Consider the following 26,268-nt stretch of genomic DNA (forward strand, 5'->3'; position numbering starts at 1 on the left):
CTGTAAATTGGGGGTAGTGATACTGTGACCTCCTTTGTAAATCTACAGATGATACATGTTATGTAAGAGCTAGGTATTATTATTATTACTAATGCCAGAGCCAGGAATAATCAGCTGTGTGACCTGGAGCAAATCACCTTCACTTTTCAGTGCCTCTGTTTCTCCTCCCGCTTATTCTCTGTCTTGTTTATTTAGCTTGTAACCTCTTCTTGGCAGACACTTTCTCTTCCTATAGGTTTGTACAGCGTAGTGCACAAAGGGGCCCTGATCTCTAGCTGCTACGCTGTGTACTACAAATAATTCCGACATGATGTGTTCAGTACCTGTGAAAATCATGCCACTTTTATTTAATGCCTAAAAATGGATTTAGGAGCTGAAAATTGTGTCCCTAACCTTTAACAATAATGGTGGGTTTTTAAGATCGTTTCGGGGCAGATTTTCAAAGGCACCCAAATGCCCATTAACTGTCTGTGGGAGTTGGATGCCTAAAGCTCCTTTGTGCCTTTGAAAATCTGTCCCTTACTGGATAACTATGCACTGACAAAACAGGACACTCTGCTTTAGGTGAGACCTTCCCACAGCCCCACGTGTTAGCTGCGGCCGGGAGCAATATGCAGTCTGTGAATGTGTGGAGGAAGGCAGAAGAAATGGATTCTGCCCTTAGCAATTAACAGTAGCTAATTACAGACCAACATTGCCATCTTGGAGATTGCTTGCCTAGGGTGTGGATAAGTGACTGGAGCTGCTCCGTTGTGGGTAGGATTATAAAGAGAGTGGCTGGAGGCTCGGGGAGATATCAAAAGGAAATGTGCTCCTAATGTTACCCTCCCCCCATCTAGGCAAAGATAATTGACTTGCAGACTCCAACGGTGTTTGACACTGTATTGAAAAGATGAGCACAGTGATGGTTCAGCCCCCCTTGATCAAAGTTGAGACGATTCTTCTTGGGTTTTCTCTCCCATGTCCTCTTTTAAAAACTACATTTTGAGACACTAATTAAGGCTGGGATTTGCCAAGAGGTTTAAGGAAGGTGGATGCTTACCTACTTGAAGCCCCTTAGCAATCCCAGCCTAGCATTTTTGGGGGGGATTTTCAAAGGTACAAAGGGTAGTTACCTAAATCAGGTGCAGTAAGTCAGTTGCCACTTGTGTGTATGCAAATCCTCCCTCTCTCCCAGTGTCTGGGTAAATTATCCTTTCCGGTCCTGGTGTGCCACATCAGCAACGTGTTTCTTTAAGATGGACATTTAGCAGCGATAGAACAATTATCACTTTATTAAACATGTTTGGGGGCTCAGAAAGGACTTTCCGAAACAGAAGGGATGTGAAAAAAACCTCAGGCTGCCACCTCTTTCCTCTAAATCTACTCGAGTCACTACCATTGCTTTGGGAAGGGATGGTTTCTCTTTGCACACAGGTTTCTGAAAATTGCTAATCAAAGGAAAATCCTGAAACCAGCCTGCTGTGAAAATATAATTCCTAAAAGGCTAGAACATGACAACTATTCCCCATGTCCTAACTGAGTTTTGAATTCGTTTTTACTCAGGTGAACCTTCCAGTGGGTCTGCTTTTTCTTCTCACAACACTTTTACACTGGTGTAACTCCACAGAACTCAAATCTAGCGACCCTTGATTTACACCTGTGTGAGGGCAAATCAGATCTATTGAGAGATTTGCCTGAGTAAGGACCTCAAGATTTGGCCACAAGTGTGTGCTTTACGGGGGAAATAAAAGGCTGTTTATACTGCCATATATTTGGAAAAACAGAACAAATGTAGTCAAGCTGAACGTGAATATTTTATTTGTAATAAAAACAAATTTCCAGCATAAAACAATTATAATATATACACACACAGTACAGAGTAGATACATAGGCACTCACATGATCACACATAAATACATTAGGTAAAAGAAAAAAATAAATCAACTGAAAAGCGCTGGGACAGTTAACCAATATGGTTAACTCATTAAGTCAATAAAAAGGCAAAATGTCCTTTTCTGTTGTGGCAGTTAAAACACGTACGTAACCAATATGACACGTCAAAAGGTAATTTGGTCTGCCCTGTTCAAGAGGAATGTGCAGGTACTCTCAGATAAGAGCTCGTCACATTTATGCCAGGCTAAAATTGTATCTGGTCCACCATGTTGAATGGGAAAGGCAATGTCACATTTACACAGCTCCTCACATGCCCATCCTTATACTCTGAATGATCTGAAAGATAGCTGAAACAAGACAAAAAGAGAGGCTGTTCAAATGCTGGTTAACTTTCCTGAAATTCAGCCTTGTACTCCTTCAATACTGCTACTTTAAACAGCCGAATGTTTCATGTTCTCACATGCATGATTAGATGTTATCTAGCAAGTAGTTAGATCAGTGGACTTCTTTCAAGTAGGGGCCTGCTGCCCCCATTGATGCAAAAAGGATTATGCAGGTTCCTTCTCTGAACACTAATTGAAGTACCACGCGTAAATCCCCAGCACTGAGGAGGGATTAGACCCCCCTTAGACTAGAGTGTATGCAGCACTGCTGTCAGGCACAGCTGCGTATGTTGAACAAGTTGGTGGGTCTCTTTCTTGGGAACAATCACTTCTTATTCAGGACTGTTTATAAAACAGCTGCCTATAGGTAGGTAGATCAGTAACAGGACTACAACCTCCCACAAGCTTGGCCTACTTTAATTAGTGCTAAAAACTGATTTGTGGGATCGGGCCCTCTAAACTCATGTACTGTTCTACGGCTCAAACCTGCAAAAACGCACTCATGTGAGTAACTGAATGGAAGCTGATTTTTTGGGGGGTAAGGTTTTGCATGATGGAGCACTGTCATCTCAATCCTGCAAACAGATCAGTTCCATTAGACCCATGAGGGCTCCACTGTACAAGTGTCCGCCCCTGAGACCCACTGGCCGGACTGGGGGCCTATGTTTGCAGGCCACAAGGGAGAGCGGTGTTGACTGTTTACTAGTCATTAGGGATGCAAATCTCAAAGCAGAAGATAGTCTTCAAAAATGTTAATTTACCAGAATGGAGTAAATAGAAATGAGGCAGATTGTGCCGTCACGTTTGAAACAGAAATTCCTGTTGGTATCAAAACTGATGGTACAAAATGGTACTACACCTCCACAGAGAAAAGGACCCGAGCATTGAGTCACTGTATTTCCTGTCCTTTATTATACTTAGTACACTAATTATTAAGGGCTTGATTCTGCAGGCCTCTTGCAAGCAAAACTCCCACTGACTTCAAGGGATACTACATACATTGCAAGGCTGCAGGACCGAGCCTTAGTTTTTAATAATACAAATATTACATAAGTTTTCTTATTACGCGGTACCACCGCTGCCTCCGAGGGCCCCAGTTCCGTAGCAGCATCCATCAGGATCGCCTTCTGCTGAAGCCAGTCAGCGCAAGTGCAAGAGTCAGCCTGTGTTGCGGCCGCTGCAGATGCCGAGCATGTCCAGTGAAAAGAAAGGCTTGCAAAGTGCCCTGCAGCTGTATGTACATAGAGCTCCCTCCTCTGTTGCCCTTCTAGAGCTCTGAGATGTTTGTCAAACGTAAAAAAACAGAGAAAAACTAACTAACTTTGAAACGAAGAAGGTAAAATGTGTAAGATCAGGAAGCATGACTTTGATTTGACTGAGTCTGAGCCCTCATCCTGCAGACACTCACTTGAGAAGTTCCACTGAAGTCAAGGAGGGCATGTCTGCACCGCAGCAGGCACGGTGCTTCCCAGCACCGCTTGGTGGACGTGCACTAGCTCTGCTTGAGCTAGCATGCTAAAAATAGCTGAGTGGCTGCAGTGGCACAGGAGGCAGCCCAAGCTAGTCACCCATGTAAGTACCCAAGGGGGTGGGCAAGTAGCCCGAGCTGCTGCCCATGCCACCGCAGCCACACTGCTAATTTTAGTGTGCTAGCCTGAGCGGTGCTAGCTGGGGTCTGTCTACGCACGCTGGCAAGCACCTTTTCAGCTGGTGTAGACACATACTCTGTGCAGTTAAGGACTCCTTCTGGAATGGTTTGCAGAGTCAGGCCTTCATTTTGGACACAAGAGACTCAACCCATTTTTTTAAGGTCATCCTTAAAATGATGGCCAACTTTAGGGCACAGATGTTCTGCTGGTGTATGTAAATCAGGGAAGTGATGCCAAATTACAGCAGCTGAGGATCTGGCCCTGGAACTATCTTATCTGTCTATCCTAGTTTTATACTGCCACTTATCACTGTAATATCTGTGACCTTCAATGTAAAATCAATAGTAATAACGAAGTCCATAGTGGATGTCATGGAGCCTGTGGCAATTATTTTGCGTGGAAACTCTGCTGGGGGTAGGGTTTGTGGTTTTGATTTTTGAATACATGATTTCGTTTTAGGTTGATTTGTTTCATATTTTTGTTTTGTCCTGTCAGTGCTTTTATAGTTCACTTCTCTGGAGTTTGTTTTCCTTGCTTACATAAACATGATTCCTGAATCAAATTGGATTTGCCCTGCAGTCCATTCAGTTAAGCCTTGTGCAATATCATACTAAATTGAATCACATGTCAATTGGGCTATGGAGCAGCAAAACTAGTGAAAAATCACCTGCTTCTGTAACCCCCTCAGGCTCAGTTTGTCTGAGCCATTGTACTGTAGAAAGCTACCATTTTTACAACAGATTCTATAAAAACCAAATTCCACAGAGAATAGAGCTCTGCCTGTAAACTGGTGAATCAATCTGTCTAATAACATCTGACTCCAGCGTGCAGTATGAAAAAGGAAGACAGTGACGAGGGAATTCCTGAAGAAGTTCAAAGAGAGAGAGAGGAAGTGGAGAGTCTAGCCCCTGACAAGTTAATAACTTAATGGCGGCTGAGCAGAGCTGAGAGAATAACAGTGCCTGTGAGTGTATGGCTGAGCAAGAGAAATAAGACAAGAAAGCACGGAAAGAGAACTGCAGGCATTCGAAGGGGACAATATTCAACAGGGACATTAGAGCCTAGAAAGGAGGCCTGTTAGTAACTAACAGACCCAAAGGATTATTAATAAGCAGACTAGGTTCTACTGGTTGTAGAGCAGCATTTCAAGTATTAAATATCCAAGGATGACTTAGCAGGCACGTTAAAATAGTCCTGATGTCTTTGGTGCTCTGATATTGTGACAGTGCAACTGCTTTCCAAGAGTGGGATTTGTAATTGTCTGACTAGTCAGGGGACAGGAAAAGCAGTTGAGGACCCTCAGCGCTTTTGCTGGATTCAACCCCCCATTCTAAAAGGCAGAAGTCTTCCCCTACATTTTCATATTGCAAACCTTGCAGAAATAAAGAAGGCAGGCAGAATAAAAAGAGTTGGAGTATTAACTGGCAACAGGGTAGAAGAAAGAGCAATTTAAAAACCCATCTAAGCTGAAGAACTGGATACAGCAAGACCTGAAACTGAGGGAAGTGTGTATAGGAAATGAAAAGGAGGGGGAGCAGAGTAGATCCAACCTAGCCCCAGTGATACATAAAAGGAGCAAACTGAAATGGTGTGAGCTATAGGGATGAAGAGAATTTGTCTCAAGGAATAAAGAATCTATAAATGCAATCAGAAAAGTGAGGTGTCAAAAAGAGAGGGGAGAAGGACCAGTGCAAACAGATGTCAGCCGATAAGGCAACTCTCCAACATAGCTGGAAAGCTTCATTTATCTTGAGTTGGAATAAATAACTATTGGTGCTCAGTTTTCAACCCATTCTAATGACATTGGGACAACCCCTTCTAGGGTTCAGGGAAATTATTAGAGACAATTGCTGCAGATGCCAAGAGCAGAGAGGAACAAAGAGTTGGTGCGAGAATGCCTGATGGAGCAATGTGTATATATACCTGTGGATGCAATGCACCTAAGGTCCTAAAAGATCCTAAAAGAAATCTTGCATGCTCTGAGTCTTTTCAGTAAATCCTGCAGGTCAGGAGAGGTGCCTAATGACCAGTGCAAAGGGCAAGTAACAAGAATAATATGCACCTGCCAGACAGCTGTTGTAGGCAAACTACCTGAACATACAGAATAAGAGTCAATGTAAACATTTGGGAGAAAGAAATCTCTAAACCAACATACAACTTGGGTTTGTTAAAATAGCTCACTCCACCCAATTACCTTTCTTTGCTCTCTTAGTAAAGAAATGGATGGATTTACTAAACAACCCCAGTTCAGGTAAATTCACTTACATCCCCCAGTGTTGTATGGATCTTGTATCATTAGATTAGAATCTCAGATGGCCTCGCAAACCAGCCATCTTTAACAACAATATTACTTTGTGCTCACATGGTTAATTTCACTCTGGGGCCTCAAAGCACTCTGCAATCCTTAATTAATATTACCTCACATCACCTCGGACTGGTGAGCATTATATCCTTTATACAGATGGGCGAACATAGGCTCAGCAAGGTTAAATGAGTTGCCCAAGTTCAGACAGTGTATCAGTGACAGAGCTGAAAAATAGTACCCCAGGAGGCTCAACTTCCAATTCCATATTCTAACTAGTAGACCCCACTCATGGTAGGTGCTGTGTTCCAATAACATAGTCTCTCTAAGGCAAGTCAGTGTATAATGGGAAATCTTGGATGCAGCATTTTGACCACTATTGGCTGTTCTGGGACTAGCCAGAATTATTTTTGCTGAAATCTGTGGGTTGTGCGATCTTTTTAATGACTTCTGACCAACTCACCCTCATCCAGAATCCTATTTATCAACAGATTTTGAGTGTCTGGGACCTTCCTCTTAATAGGATTTTTTCTTATATGAGTATATTTTAATTCTACTACAATGACTAATACCAACAAGATACTAATACCAAATTGTGGATTAGAAATTGACTGACGATCTGAGGAGCAGAGATTCTGTAAATGGCAAGTTCTCTATGTGTGGTGTCACAGCCATGTATTAGGATCCCTATTATTTAATACATTATTAGTAATCTAGAGGAAGATGTAAATTCAACCATGCTCAAACTGTTGACAATCTCAGCCTTACAGGATTAGCCAGTTAGACAGAAGGATAAGAATCATTTTGTAGACTGGGCTGCATGCAATGAGATGAAGTTAAATACTAAAGCCATACACCTAGGAAGAGAAAGTAAGCAGCACTGATACAAAACTGGAGGACAGCTATCTGGGAAACAGGAGGCCTGCCGAAGACCAAGGGGTGATAGTAGATAGCAAGCGAAATATTAGGTTCAAGTGCAACACCACTGAAAAACAAGCAGATGGAATAGAAACCATTGCTGATCTCAGATATATAAATAGGCTTCATATGTAAAAACTAGTGAGGTAATAGGGCTAGGGCCAGACTAAATATTGTGCTTCTTTCTGGAAGTATATACAAACACTAGTGCAAATACATAGAAGGGCAACACAAAGGACACAGGGGTCTGGTATATAACCTACTGGGAAAGAGTGAGGACTAAATGGGCATGTTTTAGAAAAGAGGAGACTAGGGAAGGGATGGGGGAAAACATGATCACAGTTTATAAATACCTTCAGGGTAATAATGGAAATGAAGAAAGGGAATTATTCCATTCTCAGAAGATGGTAGAGAAGGAGCAATGGCCTGAAGCTAAAGAAGGAAAAAAGTTCAGGTTAGACATTAAGAAAAAGTTCTCAGCAGCAAGAGCAGTTGAGTGGAGGCTATCAATGGAGGCAATTGGATAATGGAGAAGACATTTGCAGGAATTAAGTGGAGACTAGTCCTGCAAAATGTAGGGATCACACTACATGATCCAAGTGGTCTTCTCTGGATTTTATATCTGTAAATCTAAGCTCCATAAGCTAAGAATTCCCTCCCTCATGCAGCAATAACCCTAAAAACCATTTCCAAAATGTCAACATCTTAAAACTGAGGTCCACCTTCCAAATTGCACCGGACCTGTGCATGTACTTCATCCAGTGGCACAATCAGGCCTTTGATTTGTCCAGTACAAAGAGATGGGCAACCAGGGCAGTACCATTTCTTGGTTATATGGCTGTACAGTGCCTGGCCCCATGGGGATGGAGCCACAATGCAAATGATCATTAAACGGGCTACAGCGAGAGCTGTACATGATTGCAATAGTCCAGAAGAACAGCCCTGAAAATGTTTGTGGAAAAAGGAAGCATTTGTCTAATGGATTCACTACTGAAGGAACAAACATAGCCATAGCGAATTTGTTACCGACGACTGAAGTCTGAATGTCTGACAGAGCACTAAAAATGACAAAGATCAACATCTAAACCACATTATTAAGACGTCTCTTGAGATAATAAAACCAATTCTGTGGTTCTCATGTGGGCAAAACTCCCACTTCAGCCAGCGATAGCTTAGCATGAGTAAAGACTGCAGGATTGGATTCCGTACCACAAAATGTTCTTAGATGGGAATCAATTGGATGTATGGTTAGTCATTTATCACCAGGATATTTATTTTATCTTCTGTGCATCTCCCACGTCCAGCTGTTTAATATACTTATTTTTAGAAAATAAAACTAGTATTTTGGCTTTCTTTTATTGACTGATTTTCAATTCCATTTTTTTTTTTTAAATCACTCATTGGTTTTTGTCACTTTGCCTAGAATTTTTGTTGTCATGAGCTCTCTGGGGCAAGGGCTGCCTGTGTGCTGTTTGGTCATCACTGCCCAGTATAATGGAGCCCTCAGTGGGATCCTTCGGTGCCCCCTCCCTCCCCCCAATAGAAATAATAACTAAATAGAGAGCTGCATATTGACCCTGATCTTTGTTCTTTCTGTCAAAGCATGTTTGAAACAGCTTGATGACTTGTCCTGGGAAGAAACTATTATTTCTTGAGACACTGACAACACATCTGATGTGCCTAAGAAGCATTGCCATCTTTATTCTTAGTTAGAAGCCACATAAGGGAATAAGTAAACATAAAAGTTCACAGGTCACCAAAGACATATAATGGAGTTGAGAGCTGCAGGCTAGCTTAAGGCTTGAGATTTTGGAGCCATCTAATACTGGGGTCCAAAAAAGAGCTAGATAAGTTCATGGAGGATAAGTCCATCAGTGGTTATTAGCCAGGATGGGCAGGGATGCAAAACCATACTTTGAAGTGTCCCTAGCCTCTGTTTGCCAGAAGCTGGGAACGGGCAACAGGATGGATCATTTGATGATTCCCTGTTCTGGTCATTCCCTCTGAAGCACCTGGCATTGGCCACTGTCGGAAGACACGATACTGGGCTAGATGGACCATTGGTCTGATCCAGTGTGGCCGTTCTTATGTTCTCTGCTCTACATGTTTATTAGCTTTAGCAATGACAACCTTCATTCACTGAAAACTCCCACTGACTTTGGTGAGAAGGAGGCGGCGGGGCTTGGGTGCATAGGAACGCGGCATAAGGCTTTATGTTAGCACTGTTAGGAGAACACAGCTAGCTGTAATGTGCCGTGGGTGATGGATTTACCATAACCACTGTTTGTTTTTGTGGGGAGTTGAAATCATGCTTTAAGACCAGGTACAAAATCCAAACAATAGGAACAGAATGAATGCCATTTCTGAGAACGTTAAGGTTAGACACCGTAGGTGTCACGTAGTGTGGTCACCGTATTGCATGTCTGAAAACAATGCAATATCACTCACTAGCTCTATGAACAAAGCAATAACAATGGACCCATCTTAACGTTAAAAACATGACTCCAGGCTGGGTCTATCCATGACCCGTTCCATATTGGGGCTCTTTTAAAAAAAAAAACTACTACAAAACACCCATCAGTTCTTGTGAAAGATCCTAGATTGACACCCTGGGGAAAGAAACTCCTCTGTGTGCAAAAGGGGTGCAACACAGGAAGCAGAATCACATGCTCCCACACACTACTGAGCCTTAACTCGGGTCTGGAGGCATTTCTTGGAAGGTAGTGCAATTTCTCCCATTCAATGGCCTCTTTGCTGACTTTGCCACTACGGGTGCCAACTGGAGCCAAACTGCAATGCTGATTTTGTGATTTGGATGCCTAGGAATTGGACTGCTAAAAAGAACTCGTGAACTGAATATATTTCACATGCATAGGGGTTTCTATGATTTCTATGGGGCGGGGGAGAGCTCCAGTCAGGCCAATGGGGCCGTGAGTGGGGGGAAAATTCCACATCTGCCCGAGGCTTGCAGTTTGGGAGGGGCAATGCACCCTCTGCCTTCCCCTCGCCCAAACTACACCCCTGTTCACATGGTAACACTATTACTGTCCCAACCCAGGTTCAAACCTGCAGCCTAGAGGTGAAAGAAAATTAACAGGCCAGGGAACCTGAGCCATCCAGTCCCACATAGAAATGAAACTCCAGTTTTAGACTGAAACTGGAAAAAGCTTTCTTCTTAGGATGCATTTGTGCTAAGCAAGACTACATAACAAGTAATTAGTGATAAAGATTTGAGAGGAAAAATGACAAGTTAAACCACTTACAATCACCAGCAACTTTTCCTAAACACTCACCTAAGTTTCTCTGGAACAGATCCAGAGCTGCACTATATGCCAAGAATCAAATTCTACTCTCAAACACACACACACACACAGGTTCCCACTGGCTCCAGTAGAAGCTGTGTTCATTCATCCAGGGCCAGAATTTTGTCCACAAACTTTTAGGGTCTGATCTAGCTCCCAGTGAAGTAACTGGGAACCATTCCACTGACTGCAGTGGGAGCTGGATCAGGCTCTTAAATGCTTTTCTACTTTCATCTCAACTCTTCCCTCCCCCCCCTTATCTATTCTCAGTGTTGTGTTCATACCTGATCCACAGACAACAAAAACAAACAGTGCCAGTAGCCATGGTCCTACAGGATATTTCTCCTCTTGGGGCCTCTAAAATGTGGGGGGAAAAGAAGATTTCAGTTGGTTACCAGTTTAACCATTTGTCTAGGTAGCTCATTTAAAAATAGATGCAGAAAATCAAGATAAAGAAATGGCCTGGTTTCAGCTTCAAATCTCAAACACTGAACACACTCCAAAGGTCTAACGTAAAACAGTTTGCTTCATTATCATAACTGTTTCACAGGAATGCTAAGAAACTGAAATGAAAAGCTGAAGTACAATACGCTAACAGAAGAGTAATAGAGGATAATTGTATTTACACTAGATCAGACAGCTTGACTCAATACTATTGAAAGCTCCTGTTTTTTCCCCTTTAAATAGAATAATGCCTCACACAGATTCTCTGCAGATCAGGCATCTTGAATTTCTCTGGGGAAGGGTAAAGTTTTATTCCTCAATGCATGCTTATCAGTTTCTGTCCTCTCCCCACCCTCAGTCGGGCCATTTACTAGTCTCCCTTGTTGTATCTACATTGTAAGTTCTTTGGGACAGAAAACATGTTCTTATATGTTTTCTAAGATAGCTAATAGATGTTGGATGCTTGAAAAATAATTTATGTTTCCTGACTGGGTTGTCACTTTAGAACAAAATATATATAGCCTACAGCCAATTCCTATCCACTGGGGAGAGGAAGTTGTTAAAAACAAAATCAAAGGACACTATTTTTATTTTATTTTATTGAGGTCAGCATGTGCCAAAAATATCCTTAAGTTAAATATAAATTTGATATACAGTCTCAACTCTAGTCTCAACTCTAGTCAATTTATTTTAAAGAAGCATGACTGAAAGTTCTAACATGTCACTGTGAAGGGGAAAGGAAGGAAGAAAGAAGAGGTTCATGGTCTTTTATGGTTATTTTGAATTGCTGAGTTTTGTTCTGACGTATGATTATTGTTTGGAATCTAGATCACTGGATAGAGGCTTTTATAACTAAGAATAAATACAAATATGTTAATTGTAAGACCACACAGAGTGAAGTGGTGGATCGGTGAACTTAGAGGCTTCTTACCAACCAAGCCATGAGCAGAAGGTTATATGATGACATGAGATATTAGGGACACAATCAACGGAAGCAAGGGATTCACAGAGCACTAAGATCAGGACTGGGCAGGCAAGTAAAGGAGGAATTGATAGTCACATATCTGGGTTCAAGTTGCAGAATTGTGCATAGAATTTGTGCTACTCTGGGACTCTGGAGATCTGGTTCAATTCCAGGTTCTCTCATAGACTTCTTGTGTGACTTTGGGTAAGTCACTTAATTTCACTGTGCTTTAGTTCTTCATCTGCAAAATGGCCATAATAATACTTGCTTTCTCCCAGCCTTTGTCTGACTTGCCTGTTTAGATTGTAAGTGTTTTGGCACAATGATGGTCGCTTACTATGTGTTTCTACAGTGCCTTCCTTAAAGGGACTCTGGTCTTGACTGAGGCCTCTAAGGGGTACTATGCTACAAATACGAATAATAACGAGTTTGCAGTCCTGATCCAAAACTGTTTGATTTTTAGGAACATAGAGCTGCTGCTACTATCTCATTCTCGAAGCACTGCGTGCAGGAAGAGCCAAATGAATGGAGGTTGGAGGCAGAAAAGTGGCCAGTGGGAGGGAGAATGGGAAAAGATGGGGTGAGAGGATAGTAGTAAGTGAGGAGAGAGAAGGAGGGGAAAGGATAGCAAAAAGGTTAGAAACAAAGAAGGAGAAAAACCAAAGAGATGACAGAAAAAGAGGAAGTTAGCATTATCCAGTGGACAGGGCACCAGACTTCAGGGCAGGAGACATAGGTTCTATCCCTGATTCTTGCACTGACCTGCCCTCTTAACATGGCTGTGTCATATCGTGTCTCTGTTTCCCCAGCTAGATAAAAAGTAATAATAATGCTGACCCAGCTTTTGAAAGCATCTCTGGATGAAAATTGCCACATAAGGGCTCAATTCTCCATCATTCATCAGCAGGAGTTTTTCCATTGACTTGAACGAGGGGCAGGACCAAACGCTAAGTGCCCAGTATTATCAGAAACAGGAAGGAATCTAAATAATAAAAGAAAGTCATAAACTATTTATTTCACCAGAGATAAGGTCTGTTGTTAGTCACAGACACTTCCTCCAGGGAAACGGCTTCATGAATCAGCAAGTGGTAGAACAATACAAAAAAGAAGTCACATGACTTATGGGAAAGAAAAAAAAGGCATATCCTTTACTTTTTGCCATTGGCAGGGCACTGTCCCATAGCACCACAGTTTTAAATCAACCTTGAAATATTTTAATTTAAAATGCATTTAAATAAACTACTGCGTTAAGGATTTGAAAACTTCAGCAATTTTAATGTATTTTTAAAAGAGCATTTCAGGTCACCTTTAAGGTGCTAGCGTGATTCACCTAGGTTAACTCTAGATTACAGAGAAATCTAATTGAATAGAAATCCCATTTTCTAGGCTAGCTCATTCACTCAGAATTCTAGGATAGGGAAGTTTTAGGAGACTGAGTTAGAGTTGGTCTACACTATAGACTTATGGTACTATAACTACGTCATTAAAAGGCGTAGAAAATCGACACCCCTGAGCAATATAGTTATACCGACATAACCCCCAGTGTAGACGGTGCTACGTTGACTGAAGGGCTACTCCCTTCAACATACCACTGCTCTCAGGGAGGTAGATTACCTATGCCGATGGGAGAAGCTCTCCTGCCGGCGGAGGCAGCATCTTCAGTAAGTGCTACAGTGGCACTGCTGCAGGCCTGTAAGTGTAGACAAGTCCTAAGTGTCAAAAACTTCAGGGCAAAGTGAAAATCCCAACTATGAATTTCCAGCAGTTCTCTGACATGACAGTAACAGGGTTCTCTTTGAAACAGATCACTCTTGGGGTGGGGGAGCTCTGAAGGACTAGTGAGCTATTAACGAACACAACGTTTTGTGCGTGTTTATTAGAATATCAAGAGCTCTAAACAACTTTGAGAAAAGGGGAGTTAGCACTCAAATGAAACTCTCTCCCATTAACCAGCTTTCTAAGAGCACTTCTGAACACTTTGAATGTCAGCAGCTGAAATGTCTGTGGATCAGCCCAGACCACAGTTAACAACAAGAGGCATGAATCTGAGCACAGTTAAGCACTTCAGTTTTCCACCTCAGCATATACAACCGGAGCACAAGTGTGACCTTTATTTAAGGTAATAAGTAAGGATAGAATCCTGTCACGGATTCTGTGACTTTCTAGGACCTCTGGGACTTCTTCTGGGGCAGGGCTGGAGCAGTTGTCAGCCCTGGGACTGCCAAAAGCAGTGGCTACTGGAACAGCTCTGGTGGCCAGCCCTGGGCTGCCGAGCAGCGGCCTGCCCTGTGCAGTGGCCCTGGCCTGCCAGAGCAGCGGCTGGGGGTGGGTCAGCTCCCCTGGGGCTGGAGCAGCAGCAGTCAGCCCCTGCCACCAGAGAAGCAGCAAGCCCTGGCAGTGCTCTGTTTTCCCCCAGCCCCCAGGGTATTTTTAGTAAAAGTCAGAGACAGGTCACAGGCTTCCCTGAATTTTTGTTTATTGCCCACGACCTGTCCCTGGCTTTTACTAAAAATACCTGTGACAGAAACTTAGCCTTAGTAAGATGCAAGATTGTGTTGGCTGGAAGGTTATTGCTTCATCAGGTCTGAGAACTTTGGTCCCAGCTGAACTATCAACTCAGTAAGGGCTCAGTTTTATTCCCACTCTACCTGAGGGCAGAAGTGAGCCCTAAAAGATGAAATGCGATCACGTCCGAGTTACCTCTTTTGTACTGACACAGACTTTGTATTGACTAGGAAAAGTGGTCAAAGGTACGTAGCACTTAACTAACCAGGAGTAAACTGACCTAAATTCAACTTCTTTTTCTCATCAAGACAAAGCCACAGAGACCAACCAGCCGAACAGCTCATTCAAATAAAACAGCAAAGACAAAACGTGATTCAGAGACCTAAAGGACTTTCACTGAGGAAAACACACTTTTTACACTTAGTAATAAAACACAACCCCCACTGGTGCTGTCCCTGTTAAAGAGTTAGACCCCTCTGGGAGTATACCGCCATGCCTGTGCACTCCCAAAAGAGATAATGCTGCAGCAGCCAGACTGGCCCGATATTAGTCCCCCTAGATGCATGTGTGTGTGTTTATGTATGTGCGTGTGTGTGTCCGTCCCCTTCTGGGTGTTTAGGTGGAAGATGTGTGTGAGTCAGTCAGTCAATCTCTTCCTCTCCTGATTGTTCCATGATGAGCCATTGACTTTTTAAAGTCATTGTGGTGTGATATTTCCTCCATTCTGCTGCAGCTCGGGAGAGGAGCTCCTGATTTTACCATCACACACGAACAATGGTCACCCTCTGCTTCCCGCCCTGGGGCTCCGGTGGCCTCTTAACCCTTTAGCTCACGATTCCCACCCCTCCCCACGTGCTGAGCCGAGGACTGGGCAGAGAGAGAAGCCCGGCTTCCTCGCAAGCCCCTCTGCTCCTCCTCCCATGTCACCTTACCAGGGTTTTGGCTACGTTCCCTCTCTGTGTGATGTTTTTGCTGTGCTTTTCGTTAGCCATCCGGATCCGCTGTTTGGCCACCATCGCTGGGGGTGGAGGGGGTGGGGGAGAAGATTTAGAGAGCTCAGAAATTCCGGAGGCCAAATAGCTTCTGGGTCTGGTTTGTGACAAGCCAAGACAGCACCCCCCTGACTGGAGCAAGTGTGGATGCTACTGCCCCGAGTCCCAGTGCTGTTTCCTCTGTGCCCCCAGCCGGCTGCAGACCGAGGAGAGGGTGGCTGGAAGGATGGATGGACGGAAGTAATCTCTCATCTCAGGAAACCTTCTCCTGCTTCCTCCTGCCCTTCCGGTCCCCCTGCTGTCTAAACACAGGCGGCAACGGCCAGGGCTGCCTGCAGCCTCCGATCTCGCCTGGCTGCGGGCGCGCATCCCGCTTGCACTTGCGGAGCCGGGGGCTGCCTGGGCTCCAGACACGCCTGGACCCAGTCCCTGCATTCCCTCCATGGAACGCTGCAACAGACAACGTTCTGTGAGAGGGGGGGCTGCCGAGCGCTGATTGGTGGTTTGGGGAGGGAGGGGTGGAGCGAGCGTTCCATCGCTCGCCTAGTGGCGGTGGCCCGCGACGCCTGGATTGGATACCCCAGCGTACTTGCGGCGTCACAGCTCACGTCCCCTTCAGCTAAATCAGTAGCACCCTTGAAGTTGGTGCCTTACTTCTGCCCTCACTGGCTTTGAGCATGCTGGGGAATAAGGGCAGCAGGAGCAAAAACATGGGCTCAGAGGGGGCAAAACATGTGGGGAGAGAGCAGTGGGGCAAAATGGGGCGTGTGGTCACCAGCATCTCTCCTCCTATTTTGTCTTATTTTCTCCTACACACGCCCCCTACACAGGGCTGTGGTGCATCTAGTATCTGTCTAGCCAATGCGATATACTCCAAAATACATAAACAGCTGTCCACCAGAGGTGTAACTATGGGGGAGGGGGGGGAAGTGTTCATTTCTCAATCAATTCAGTGTTGCTACATCAGCAACTATTCACACACACACACACAGCCTCTGATCACAGAGGAAGACAAACCGACCAACCGCTAGCTGTACTGTACATTTCAGAGTTGCATTCAGATCTATATTTCTTGTGCTTTGTAGAATCACTGTCCTGCAAACAGGATCAGGCCCCCTGTTGGTATGTGCACCTTGCTTTTCTCCATACCTTAGGTCCCTGTTGACAGAAACGTTCCATTCAAGGGAGCAAAAATGAAGATTTTCTGTGTTATCAGGTCTCTTAGAATAGGAAGAAAATGTGCATAACTCAAAATTGTGTCTATATAAAGTTTCATTGGCACCCCAGCCTCTTGTCTCCTTGCCCTCCCCTCCCTGTTTAACCTGCAGCCCTGGATCAGCTCTCCCATTCACTCCCCATTGCTGAATTACCTGCCTGACTGCTACTGTGTCCCCTTCAACACCGCTCATTTGCCCCCTTCTCCTTCCCCAACTCTCCAGTCTTTTCTTGATTTCCATTCCATCAGTATCTACAGATTCAGAGATTATTAGGCCAGAAGGGACCATTATGATAATCTAGTCTGATCGTCTGTAAAACACAGGCCGTAGAACTTCCCCCAAATAATTCCTAGAGCATGTCTTAACTCCTGTGCTCTAAAACTCTTTCTCTCTCCTTTGTCTCCTCAATTGTCTCAGTCATTGACTCTACAGTCAACTTGTGGAACTCATTGTCAGGAGATGTTGTGAAGGCCAAAATTATAACTGGCTTCAAAAAAGAATCGGATAAATTCATGGAGGATAAAGCCATCAATAGCTATTAGCCAAGATGGTCAGGAATCCAACCCCATGTTCTGGGTGTCCATAAATTGCTGGATGATAGGACTGGATGATGGGGTGGATCATTTGATAATTGCCTTGTTCTCTTCATTCCCTTTGAGGCAGCTGGTATTGACCAGACAGGATGCTGGATTAGATGGACCCAATATGACCGTCCTTATGTTCTTATTCTACACGTCTCTTGACTCCTTTGACCGTTTCTCTCATTGCATGGTCTGGCCAACTAAGCCTGGGTTCATTGCCTCCATCCACAGCTTATTTTACTAACCATGTTTAAAGTTAAGATTCTGTCATGGGTATTTTCAGTAAAAGTCAGGGACAGGTCGCAGGCAATAAACAAAAATTCACAGAAGCCCACAACCTGTCCTGACTTTTACTAAAATACCCTGGAGGGGGGAGGTGGGGGGCAGCTGCTCCTCTGGCAGCTGCTCCAGCCCTCCCACTGCTCTTGCAGCCGGGTTTGACTGCCTCTGCTCCAGCCCCAGGGAGGCTGACCTAACTCTGGTCGCTGCTCTGGCAGTCTCAGGGATCGCTGCTCTGGTGGCCCGAGGACAGCTGATCTGGGGACTGCTGCTCCAGGGACCACTGCTCTGGTGGCCTCAGGGTCACTGTTCCAGCGGTCCCAGGGCTGACAACCAGCCAGCTGTTCTGGCGGCCTCAGTGCTGACCGCTGGCAGTTGCACCACCCCCACTGCTGCTCCTGCTGCAGGGGCTGACCACTGCTGCTTCACCACCAGGGAGGCTGACCCAACCTTGGCAGCTGCTTCAGCCCTGGGGCCACTCCTGCAGGAGCCTCGGGGCAGACAGCTGCTCCAGCCCTGCCCCGGAGGAAGTCACAAATGACTTGTCATGGGACATTGCTGGACCTCCGCCAAGTGATAGGAGATTTTAGGGCCCTGCAGGTCGGCTTCCTATTGGAGGAGAAATGAAGTGTGGGTAACTTGTTTATTTCCGCTACATATACCAACCCTTGAACAGAGGAGGTCACAAACAATACACAAGCTCCTTCAGGGATCTCAGTCCAAAAAACAATGCCCCGTTACCAGGAAGAACTCTGCAGGAATTGAATCATGCTAGAGCAATTAAAGCAGAGGGCAAACTCTCTTGCTGCTTTCAAGAGCTTCCCAACGACATCATAAAAGTACGAGCAATATATACAGCGTTTCTTCAAAGACAGCATGCTTCTCGTATACTAAGAAAAATAATTTGTGAGCCTACATGTAGCAGGTGACTCCTGCCCTTGTATATGAAATTATTAAGAAAAGTAATATGCGTATTGCAAAAAGAATTCTACTCTCAGTTGACAAATATATTAACTGATGATGTTTCCCAAATATTGGTGTCTCTCATGAGAAAATGTTTAGCTACTGAAGTCAAAATTGCAAAGCTAATACTTCAGTGAAGCCAGGATTTCAGCCACCAACTCAATATAGCACTGTCTATCTATCTAGGTACTTATATAGCTCCCATAACCATGGTACGCAAGGGCCCCACAATCAATGTATTTATCTTCACAACAGCCCCGTGAGGCTGAGAAGTGCTATCATCCTTTTCTTTAAAGACGTGTAAGTGAGGCCTAGCGAGACTAATGCCCAAATTCAAAGGTAGTTAGGGCCCTAATGTCTGCTGAAGGCAATGGAAGTTAGAATCCTAAAGGCCTTTGTGGATCTCGGCCTAAGTGACTTAACCAAGGTGCCCCAGGAAATCTGTGGTAGAACAGGGAAATGAATTCAGGCCTCCCAATTCCCAGTCTACTATTCTAGTCACTGGGCCATCCTTCCTCTCTTTTGCCTTGTTTTCCATCAGCTAATGAGTTAACAGCAAAAAACCTGAGTTCATACAGGCTGGGTGGGGTATAGAAGTTCTGAGAGCTCCCACTGGTTGCTAGCTGTAGTGTGATTAGGCAGCTAATTGTGTCTGGCCTCAAATTTGGAAGTGCCATGCTTAGTTCCCCACCTGACATTACACAAGTATCAGCAATAGTAAGAGCTCTGCATTACTCTTTAATATGTCTGATGCTGTTCCTGTTAAAGTCAATGACAGAGTACCCCACATAGCAAAGTACTTAAGTGCATGCTTAACTTTAAAGATGGGTATAAATTCCATTGCAGTAAATAGGACTTATTCCCATGCTTAAGCACTTTGCTGATTAGGGATGGAATTAGAATACATGCTTAAAGGTAAGCACCTCTTTCACTGTTTTGCTGAATCAGGGCCAAAACTACCATTGCCTCTGATGTTATCAGGCACAGCCCCTCCACTAGACACTTAAGAAGTATAACTCACACCCATGCCAAACTTCCCATGAAAAGACTGGGGAGCCCATGAGGAATCCTGATGGTGTATGGGACAGAGCTGTGGTAAGGCATGCTGGAAATGTACAGCTCATGAAGGGTAAGGAAAGAATGGTAACAATCCTTTTATTGTTTAGTTTGTAATTTATTTCTTCCATTTCCATCCTTGCTCTATTTCTTTGGGGGGATGTTTTGTTAGCTTCGCCAGCTGCAAATGTGCACCAATTCTAATTGGCTGGTTGTTATTGCAGGTTCTGCTTTCATGTGACAGCTTAAAAAAGTGACTTGAAAGCTTTCCTTCTTGTCCTCCCTGCCTTCTCTTCTGTCATCTGACCCACCCCATATGACCTCTTTCCAGCAAACAGTATGCCTTTCTTGGTTCCTAAGAACTGGAAATAATTTATTGCCACAGCACTTATTCCCAACATTGACTGAGCTCATTTAATCACACTGTGGTCTTTGCGCTGTAATTTCCTGCCCCCCTCCTCCATCTAGTCTGTTGATCCGGGATGCTCTGTTTCCCGTAAAAGAAGAAACTAAGAGAAAATCACTGCTTACATGCTGTCAAACAAATGCCATGTGTGGGGAAAAAATAAAGTTTCTGAGATGCTCAACTGCAAGTTTTAATATGTCTAAGTGTAAATGTGTACCTCTAAGAACAAAGAATGTAGGCCATACTTACAAAAAGAGGAACTCTCTCTTGGGAAGCAGCGACTCCAAAAAAGATTTGGGGATCATGGTAGATAATTACCTAAACATGAGTTCCCACTGTGATGCTGTGGCCAAAAGAGCTAATGAGATCCTTAGATGCATAAACAGGGGAATTCTGAGTAGGAGTAGGGAGATTTTTACCTCTGTACTTGGCACTGGTATGACCATTGATGAATAGTGTGTCCTGTTCTGGTGTCCACAGTTCAAGAAGGATGTTGATAAATTGGGGAGGGTTCAGAGAAGAGCCATGGGAATGATTAAAAGGTTAGAAAACCTGCCTTACAGTGATAGATTCAAGGTATTCAATCTATTTAGCCTCAGCAAGAGAAGGTTAAGGGGTGACTTGCTTACAGTCTATAATTATCTAAATGGGGAACAAATATTTAACAATGAGCTCTTCAATCTAGCAGACAAAGGTATAACATGATCCAATGGCTGGAGTTTGAAGCTAGACAAATTCAGACTGGAAATGAAGCATACAGTGGTAATGGTGAGATTAATTAACCATTGAAACAATTTACCAAGGGTTGTGGTGGATTCTTCATCACTGGCAATTTTAAAATCAAGATTAGATATGGATTTATGTTTTTTTTAATATATTAAAAAGTACAAAATGAATTATTTTGGGGGAAGCTCTATGTCCTGTGTTATACAGAAAGTCAGATTATATGATTACAAGGGTCCCTTCTAGCCTTGGAATCTATTAATCTTTGAAAGCTTGAGAACATGGGTATCAAATGTATCCTAATTGAGGTTCCTATCTCATTTGATACATCACTCAAACTCACTAAGTACCATAGAATCCTGATGCTCTGAATCTCCCTGTTGAAGAAGCTGCCAGCCTTTTCCCCTGCTCAGCTGACTGCCTTCCTACTGATTTTCTGATTGTTTGGTATTTTAAACTCCTAAGCATGTTCCTGATTGATTAATAATAATTAATTAATAAAAATAATTAATACAGCGATCACCCTTGCAATTTGAATAATCAGGAGTTGACTACCTTGGCATAGTTTATTGATTTAGATTAGCTTAATTTAATCAGAATTTCTTTTCAGAAGTGTATTTCAACATTTTCTTTAGCGGATGTAAAAAGGGCTGATGCAGATCTTTTTTTAATAGGAAATTGCCTTAAGCAAATGTACTTGGTGTCACAAGAAAAAAGGCTCGAATGTGTACAGGTTTTTGCCTGTGTCTAGCATTTGCACATGCATCAAGGATGGGCATACAAATAAAGGGGAAAGTGCTGGGATCACAAAGAGGGAAGGCAAATATATTGTCACCTGCTGCTTGTGGCTTTCTGGTTTGCTAGTCAAATGACTAGAATGTGTTTGTCCACAGATGTCTTACTGTTCATATGTTCTTTGGGCCACGTTGTGCTCTTCTGGGAATCCCGCTGACTGAGTGGCATTTCTAGTAATGACCAAGTGGCACAAGGGCAGTACAATTTATCTGGGCCATGTGAATTAGCTCTCCATAGGGGAGCACTAGGTAGGAGACTGGCAGGGATGAAATCCTCCTGCAATGTGGGGGTAGGGCATGGAACCCCCCTGAAGTCTCTGCATAGCTCCGCTCTGTAGCTTTTGGCGTCTGCAGCCTTACTGTGAAGGCTGCCCCTGAGCTGTGCTGCATGGCATACTCAGGCACACAGTCCATCTGGACAGCCTCACTGCACCCTGCCCCTTCTCACGCAGTAGGAACACACTGGTTCTGCTGGATTTGGGAGCATCCTGTGGCCCCACTCCACTCAGGGAGATTTGCCCATTGTCACTGTGCTCTGGCCCTTTGACTGGTCATATTGTGAGTGCTGTTTATCTCCATGCATTCTGCTGCCCAGACCTAAAACAATAAATCCTTGTAGAGTACCAAGCCAAACTACGTTTTTTTGTCCCGAAAATGATTCTTTGCTTTACCATTTGAGTCCCACAACAGAATTCACACTGGTCTTCATATACAAACTGGACTTCCTGGCAACTTCTTCACCTACAGTGCCAGCCAATATCCAACCACCATTGAATGTTCGGCTGCAGCTCTGGAGACTTTCAAAGAGTCGAATACTAAAAAAAATTATTCCACAGAAAATTCAGGGCAAGATTAAAATAATGGCCAGATTCAAGGGTATACTTCAGCTGCTTTATACAACTCCAGTACTGCAAAGCAGCAGTCAGTTTGTCTACACTGGTGTGGTGTGCAGCAGCTAGAACCATGAACCTGGCCCTAAATGTACACAGTTGGATACTGGGCTAATAGGTGAAATCCTGGCCCCACTGAATTTAATGAGGGCTTTGTCAGCATCTCACCCGATACCTTGGCAATCTTGGCTAGGATTCTTCATCAGGTAATGTTCTTTTCTGTAAAGGTGCTAGAAATCCTGTTAATCAAACAGCAAAATAATCAAAATAACATTTGGCAGCCAATATGCACTGTAAGGCCAATTCTGACATCAGTTAAACTGGTATTAATGGGGAGTAACTCCACTGAAGTGAGTGGAGTTGAATTAAAATTAGAGGGCCAACCTTCAGCTGGTGTATATTAACCAAGAGGTAAATGTCAGAGAGTTCATTTCTAATGAACTATACAGTGATATGATTCTCACTTCCCTCAATTTGTTAATGGAAAATACACAACATAGGCCAAGCTCTGTTCCTGTTTGCACTGGTTTAAATCTGAAATAATTGGTCAGTAGACTTATTCTGGATTCACACTGATGTACCTGACGGCAGAAACTGGTCCATGTGTACTAATGTCTCAAGTCCCCATCTTGTCAATTCTGTGTTAGTAATAAATCCTTGCTCTGCAATACTCCTGATGTGTTTCTAGAAGACATTGTAAGAAACACATCTGTCTGTTTTCTTTTTCCTTAATTCCATAACAACATAGTCTGTGAGAAAATAAAGACTATCTTTCAGAGATGAAACGACAAAATTATTGAAGCAGTGTAATCTATTCAGAGATGTAAGGGAATATACCATGACATTAATAGCTGTTTTACAGAGAGAGAAGCTGAGAAGCACTGGCAAGTCTCCATGTGGAGAGCCATGATGAAATCAACTCCCCAAACTTGCAGCTTTGCAGGAGAGGGAGAGACTATACATTAGTTTTAATTTTTAAATGTGTTTTTACATAATGGGTTTTGCTTATGAATAGGAAAGACTGGGCTCATCAGATAGTCAGTCAATAAAAAACATTGAAGGGACATTACAAAAATAGCAGAGTGGGCTAGCTTTGTTACTCAGCCTTTGACGGTGAGATCGAGGAGCACTGCTGGTTGATCAGCAAAGTCAGCAGTGCTTCCATGCTGCCATTCCGGCACCAGTACAGAGGCAGCTCAGTCCCATGCCTTTCAATCGCCACATGGATTTGGTGTTCTAGCCTGGCTTTGTGAATGTGGGCAGCCAACAGAGCATGCTACCTGCTGTGGCCTGCTGAGTTAACATGTAATCACTGCTCAATGCATAGGTAAAAATAAACAAACACACAGCCAGGCTTTTTCTGTGCTTAAAATGAAACCAAAACCCTCCCTTTTAACAAAGCTCATGGGTATCATTCAGTAAAGAGATCTGGGGTGAAATCCTGGTCCCTTTAAAGTCAATGGCCAAACTCCCATTGACTTCACAAAGGGCAGGATTTAACCCTGGCCTCTGCGGACTTGCGCAGGGTTATGCAGATAATCTGTGGGTATCTTTTTGCTGAATCTATCTCCTGTACTGTTCTGGTTTACATAGCCGTCACCATAGTATCTGTGTAATTAATGATCATACGATAGGTGAATTAAAAATAACAGTGAGTCTGACTGGATGATTGTTCTATCCTGTGTAAATTGTCACAAAAGCTGAGGAGGAGGAGAAATCTCTAGTTTTCTAAGGCTCAGACTCTGAGCTGCTTCTGGATCCATGGAGAGCAGCAGTTGCTCAGAGCACTTTATTAATCATTTCTGTTTCGGGAGAAGATTATAGCATTGTCCTATGGAGGAGACCTTGCTGCAGTTATCCGTGCCAATCTCCCCTCAAGATTGGATTATTACAGGGTGCTTCATATGGGGACTATGCCTATAAACAAGTGGCAAATTGCAGTTAGTGCAGAACTTTGTGGCCCACTTATTAAGCAACTTTTCCCATAGGCAGCATGTCACAGCAGTGCTCCATGAGCTGAACTAGCTGCTATTCGAGTCTGGGGTGCAATTTAAGGCGGTGTTTTTAACTTATAAAATCATAAATGGTTTGGGCTCTGGCTTCGTAAGAGCTTCTCGTGTCTCTCTACCCCTGTGACATGAGGGTATTTGTAATCAGCTCAGGTGCTCAAGCTGACAGACCACCAGTTTAAAAAGGCTGTCAGAAGGGATCCTCTGCTGTAGAACTTGCTTCCTGTTTGGACCAAGATTTGGGGCCCTGCAGGCTACAACTGCAAAGCCTACTGTTATTTGTGGTGGTGCCTGCCATGTGCTACAAATCTTCAAGGAAGACCGTTCTTGCTCCAAGGACCTCACAATCTAAGGACAGACCAACAAGAATACAAAGGTTAGAGGAAGAGGAACAAACACAGACTAATGACTTGCAAGCCAGTGGTGTGCTGTTGCAGCATATATAGGCTACCTCGTTCATTTTTCTTCCTAAAGAGCCTCATTCTGCCACTTTTACTCCTGCTGTGTAATATCTTACTCTGTGAGCAGGTTTGTTGAAACCAGTGGGACTCCTCAGGGAGGAAGGCACAACTCACGTCAGTAAGAGTAGCAAATGAAGGTCCAGGGAGATTTCACTTTGTTGCTTTGCAAAGCTTCTCAAGAGTCAGAGCACGACAAATACTGTGTCCTCCTAATCTCCATGCGGGATACTCTTCTATAAAGATATACGACCAGATCTTTCTGTGGCAGCAGCCCCTAGTACAGCACAGTTCAGGAGGTGCAAAGATGGTGCTAAGATTCCTTTGCTCTCTTTTACCGGTGGGCTGGCTGGGCAGTGCTCTGATTTCCTGTGGGCTGCTCTGGCTTTTGCCATCTGCCAAAAGCTTTGAGAGGCCCAGTATTTCAGCTTCCAATATGAAGATTGCCAGGAAGCACTGGCCATATCCCTACCACAGTAACCACAATGGGGATGGCATACGAGCTGCTATGGGAGGACCCCCCTATGCTGGGTTGATTCTTCCATGTCTGAGTATATCCGCTTTAGGACCAGTATCAACTGATGATAGGAGTATAACTAACTCCCCCTCCCCTAAAATTGACTCCTTTTAAAACAGTAACAGGAGGGACCTGATGCCTAAAGAACAGGCAGAATTGCCAACGGTATCCACAAGCCATTCATTTTTCGGAGCAAATGTCCAGCAGTAACCTGGCTGATGTGTTGGTTTGTTAGTTCAGTACTAAGAACTCATGGGCAATGCTGGAGTTTGCTTTGCTTTGTGCTGTCCATTGTGGCTGGTACTGAAAGCATAACCCAGCCACAGCTGTAGTTTACAGTCCTGTCCATGACTGTGCAAGAAGTGGGCTTTTAGACTGGTCAGCATCATCTGACAATAGCACCCCCCCACTGCAAAGTCAGCACATTTGATGCTATAGGACAAATTCTTCTTTTAGTTGTGCTGGTGCATCCATGTTAACGTCAATGGGAACGCGTCAGTATAACTAAGGGGAGAATTTGGCTAACCTGCGTAACCGTCTGTGTTGCTGTGATATCAACACTCCTGGGGGCATATAAAACATTTAGATTGTAATGTCCTTGGGGCACTGTCAGGCTGGCTGGCCCTTTAAAGCAAATCCGGCTCAGATCAGCCTGTGACCTAGCAGCTAGCTCCCAGCTGAAGTGATATAGCAATTTATTGATAATTTAGAGACCCCCCACCGTGAAAGGATCAGGAAAAGACTATACAGACCGAGAACTCAGTGGTGAAGGTGGCCATCTGAAGACTTTTCTGCAGGCAGGAGAGCCCACAAGGAGCAGGGTCAGGATCCTATAGGAGGGAGGGCCTGAACTAGGGCTTAAATTGGTAGGAAGTCATGTCGGAGGCTCCGCAGGGAGCAGTTGAGGCTCCTGTGGGGGAAGCCCTGAAGTGGGGCTGAAAAGGGGCAGGGAGTTCCCCTGGGGAAGCTGCCAGAGTCCCTGCAGAAGGAAGGCAGTGAGGGAGAAGACAAAAAGTAACAAAGGAAGAACACTGCAGGAGC

General features: G+C 44.0%; 1 protein-coding gene and 1 long non-coding RNA gene across 4 annotated transcripts in view; one reads left to right on the forward strand and one right to left on the reverse strand.

Annotated features, from left to right (window-relative positions):
• Window positions 1-1,789: 1,789 nt before the first annotated feature.
• SERP2 (stress associated endoplasmic reticulum protein family member 2) lies at window positions 1,790-15,754 on the reverse strand. Of its 3 annotated transcripts, none has more exons than XR_010922525.1 (3): window positions 15,275-15,754; window positions 13,452-13,527; window positions 1,790-2,222 (listed from the first exon to the last, which is right to left on the reverse strand). XR_010922525.1 is itself a non-coding variant. In XM_067562764.1 (3 exons), exons 1-3 carry the CDS (start codon window positions 15,356-15,358, stop codon window positions 2,182-2,184), a joined length of 198 nt encoding a protein of 65 aa, XP_067418865.1. In that variant the 5' UTR covers window positions 15,359-15,754; the 3' UTR covers window positions 1,790-2,181. The 3 variants fall into 3 exon arrangements, 1 of the variants encoding a protein (XP_067418865.1); XM_067562764.1 differs by lacking the exon at window positions 13,452-13,527 and adding an exon at window positions 10,714-10,786; XR_010922526.1 differs by lacking the exon at window positions 13,452-13,527 and having other exon boundaries at window positions 15,275-15,354.
• A 3,596-nt stretch (window positions 15,755-19,350) lies between these two features.
• LOC137162855 (uncharacterized) overlaps window positions 19,351-26,268 on the forward strand; it is a 30,446-nt gene continuing 23,528 nt past the window's right edge. The window contains exon 1 of the long non-coding RNA XR_010922527.1: window positions 19,351-19,503. This is a non-coding gene — a long non-coding RNA (uncharacterized lncRNA). The remainder of the gene's footprint in view (window positions 19,504-26,268) is intronic.

The sequence above is a fragment of the Emydura macquarii genome, unplaced genomic scaffold (genome assembly GCF_026122565.2).
Source record: "Emydura macquarii macquarii isolate MOO-44397 ecotype Brisbane River unplaced genomic scaffold, CSIRO-AGI_Emac_v2 contig_2473, whole genome shotgun sequence".
Taxonomy (NCBI): domain Eukaryota; kingdom Metazoa; phylum Chordata; order Testudines; family Chelidae; genus Emydura; species Emydura macquarii.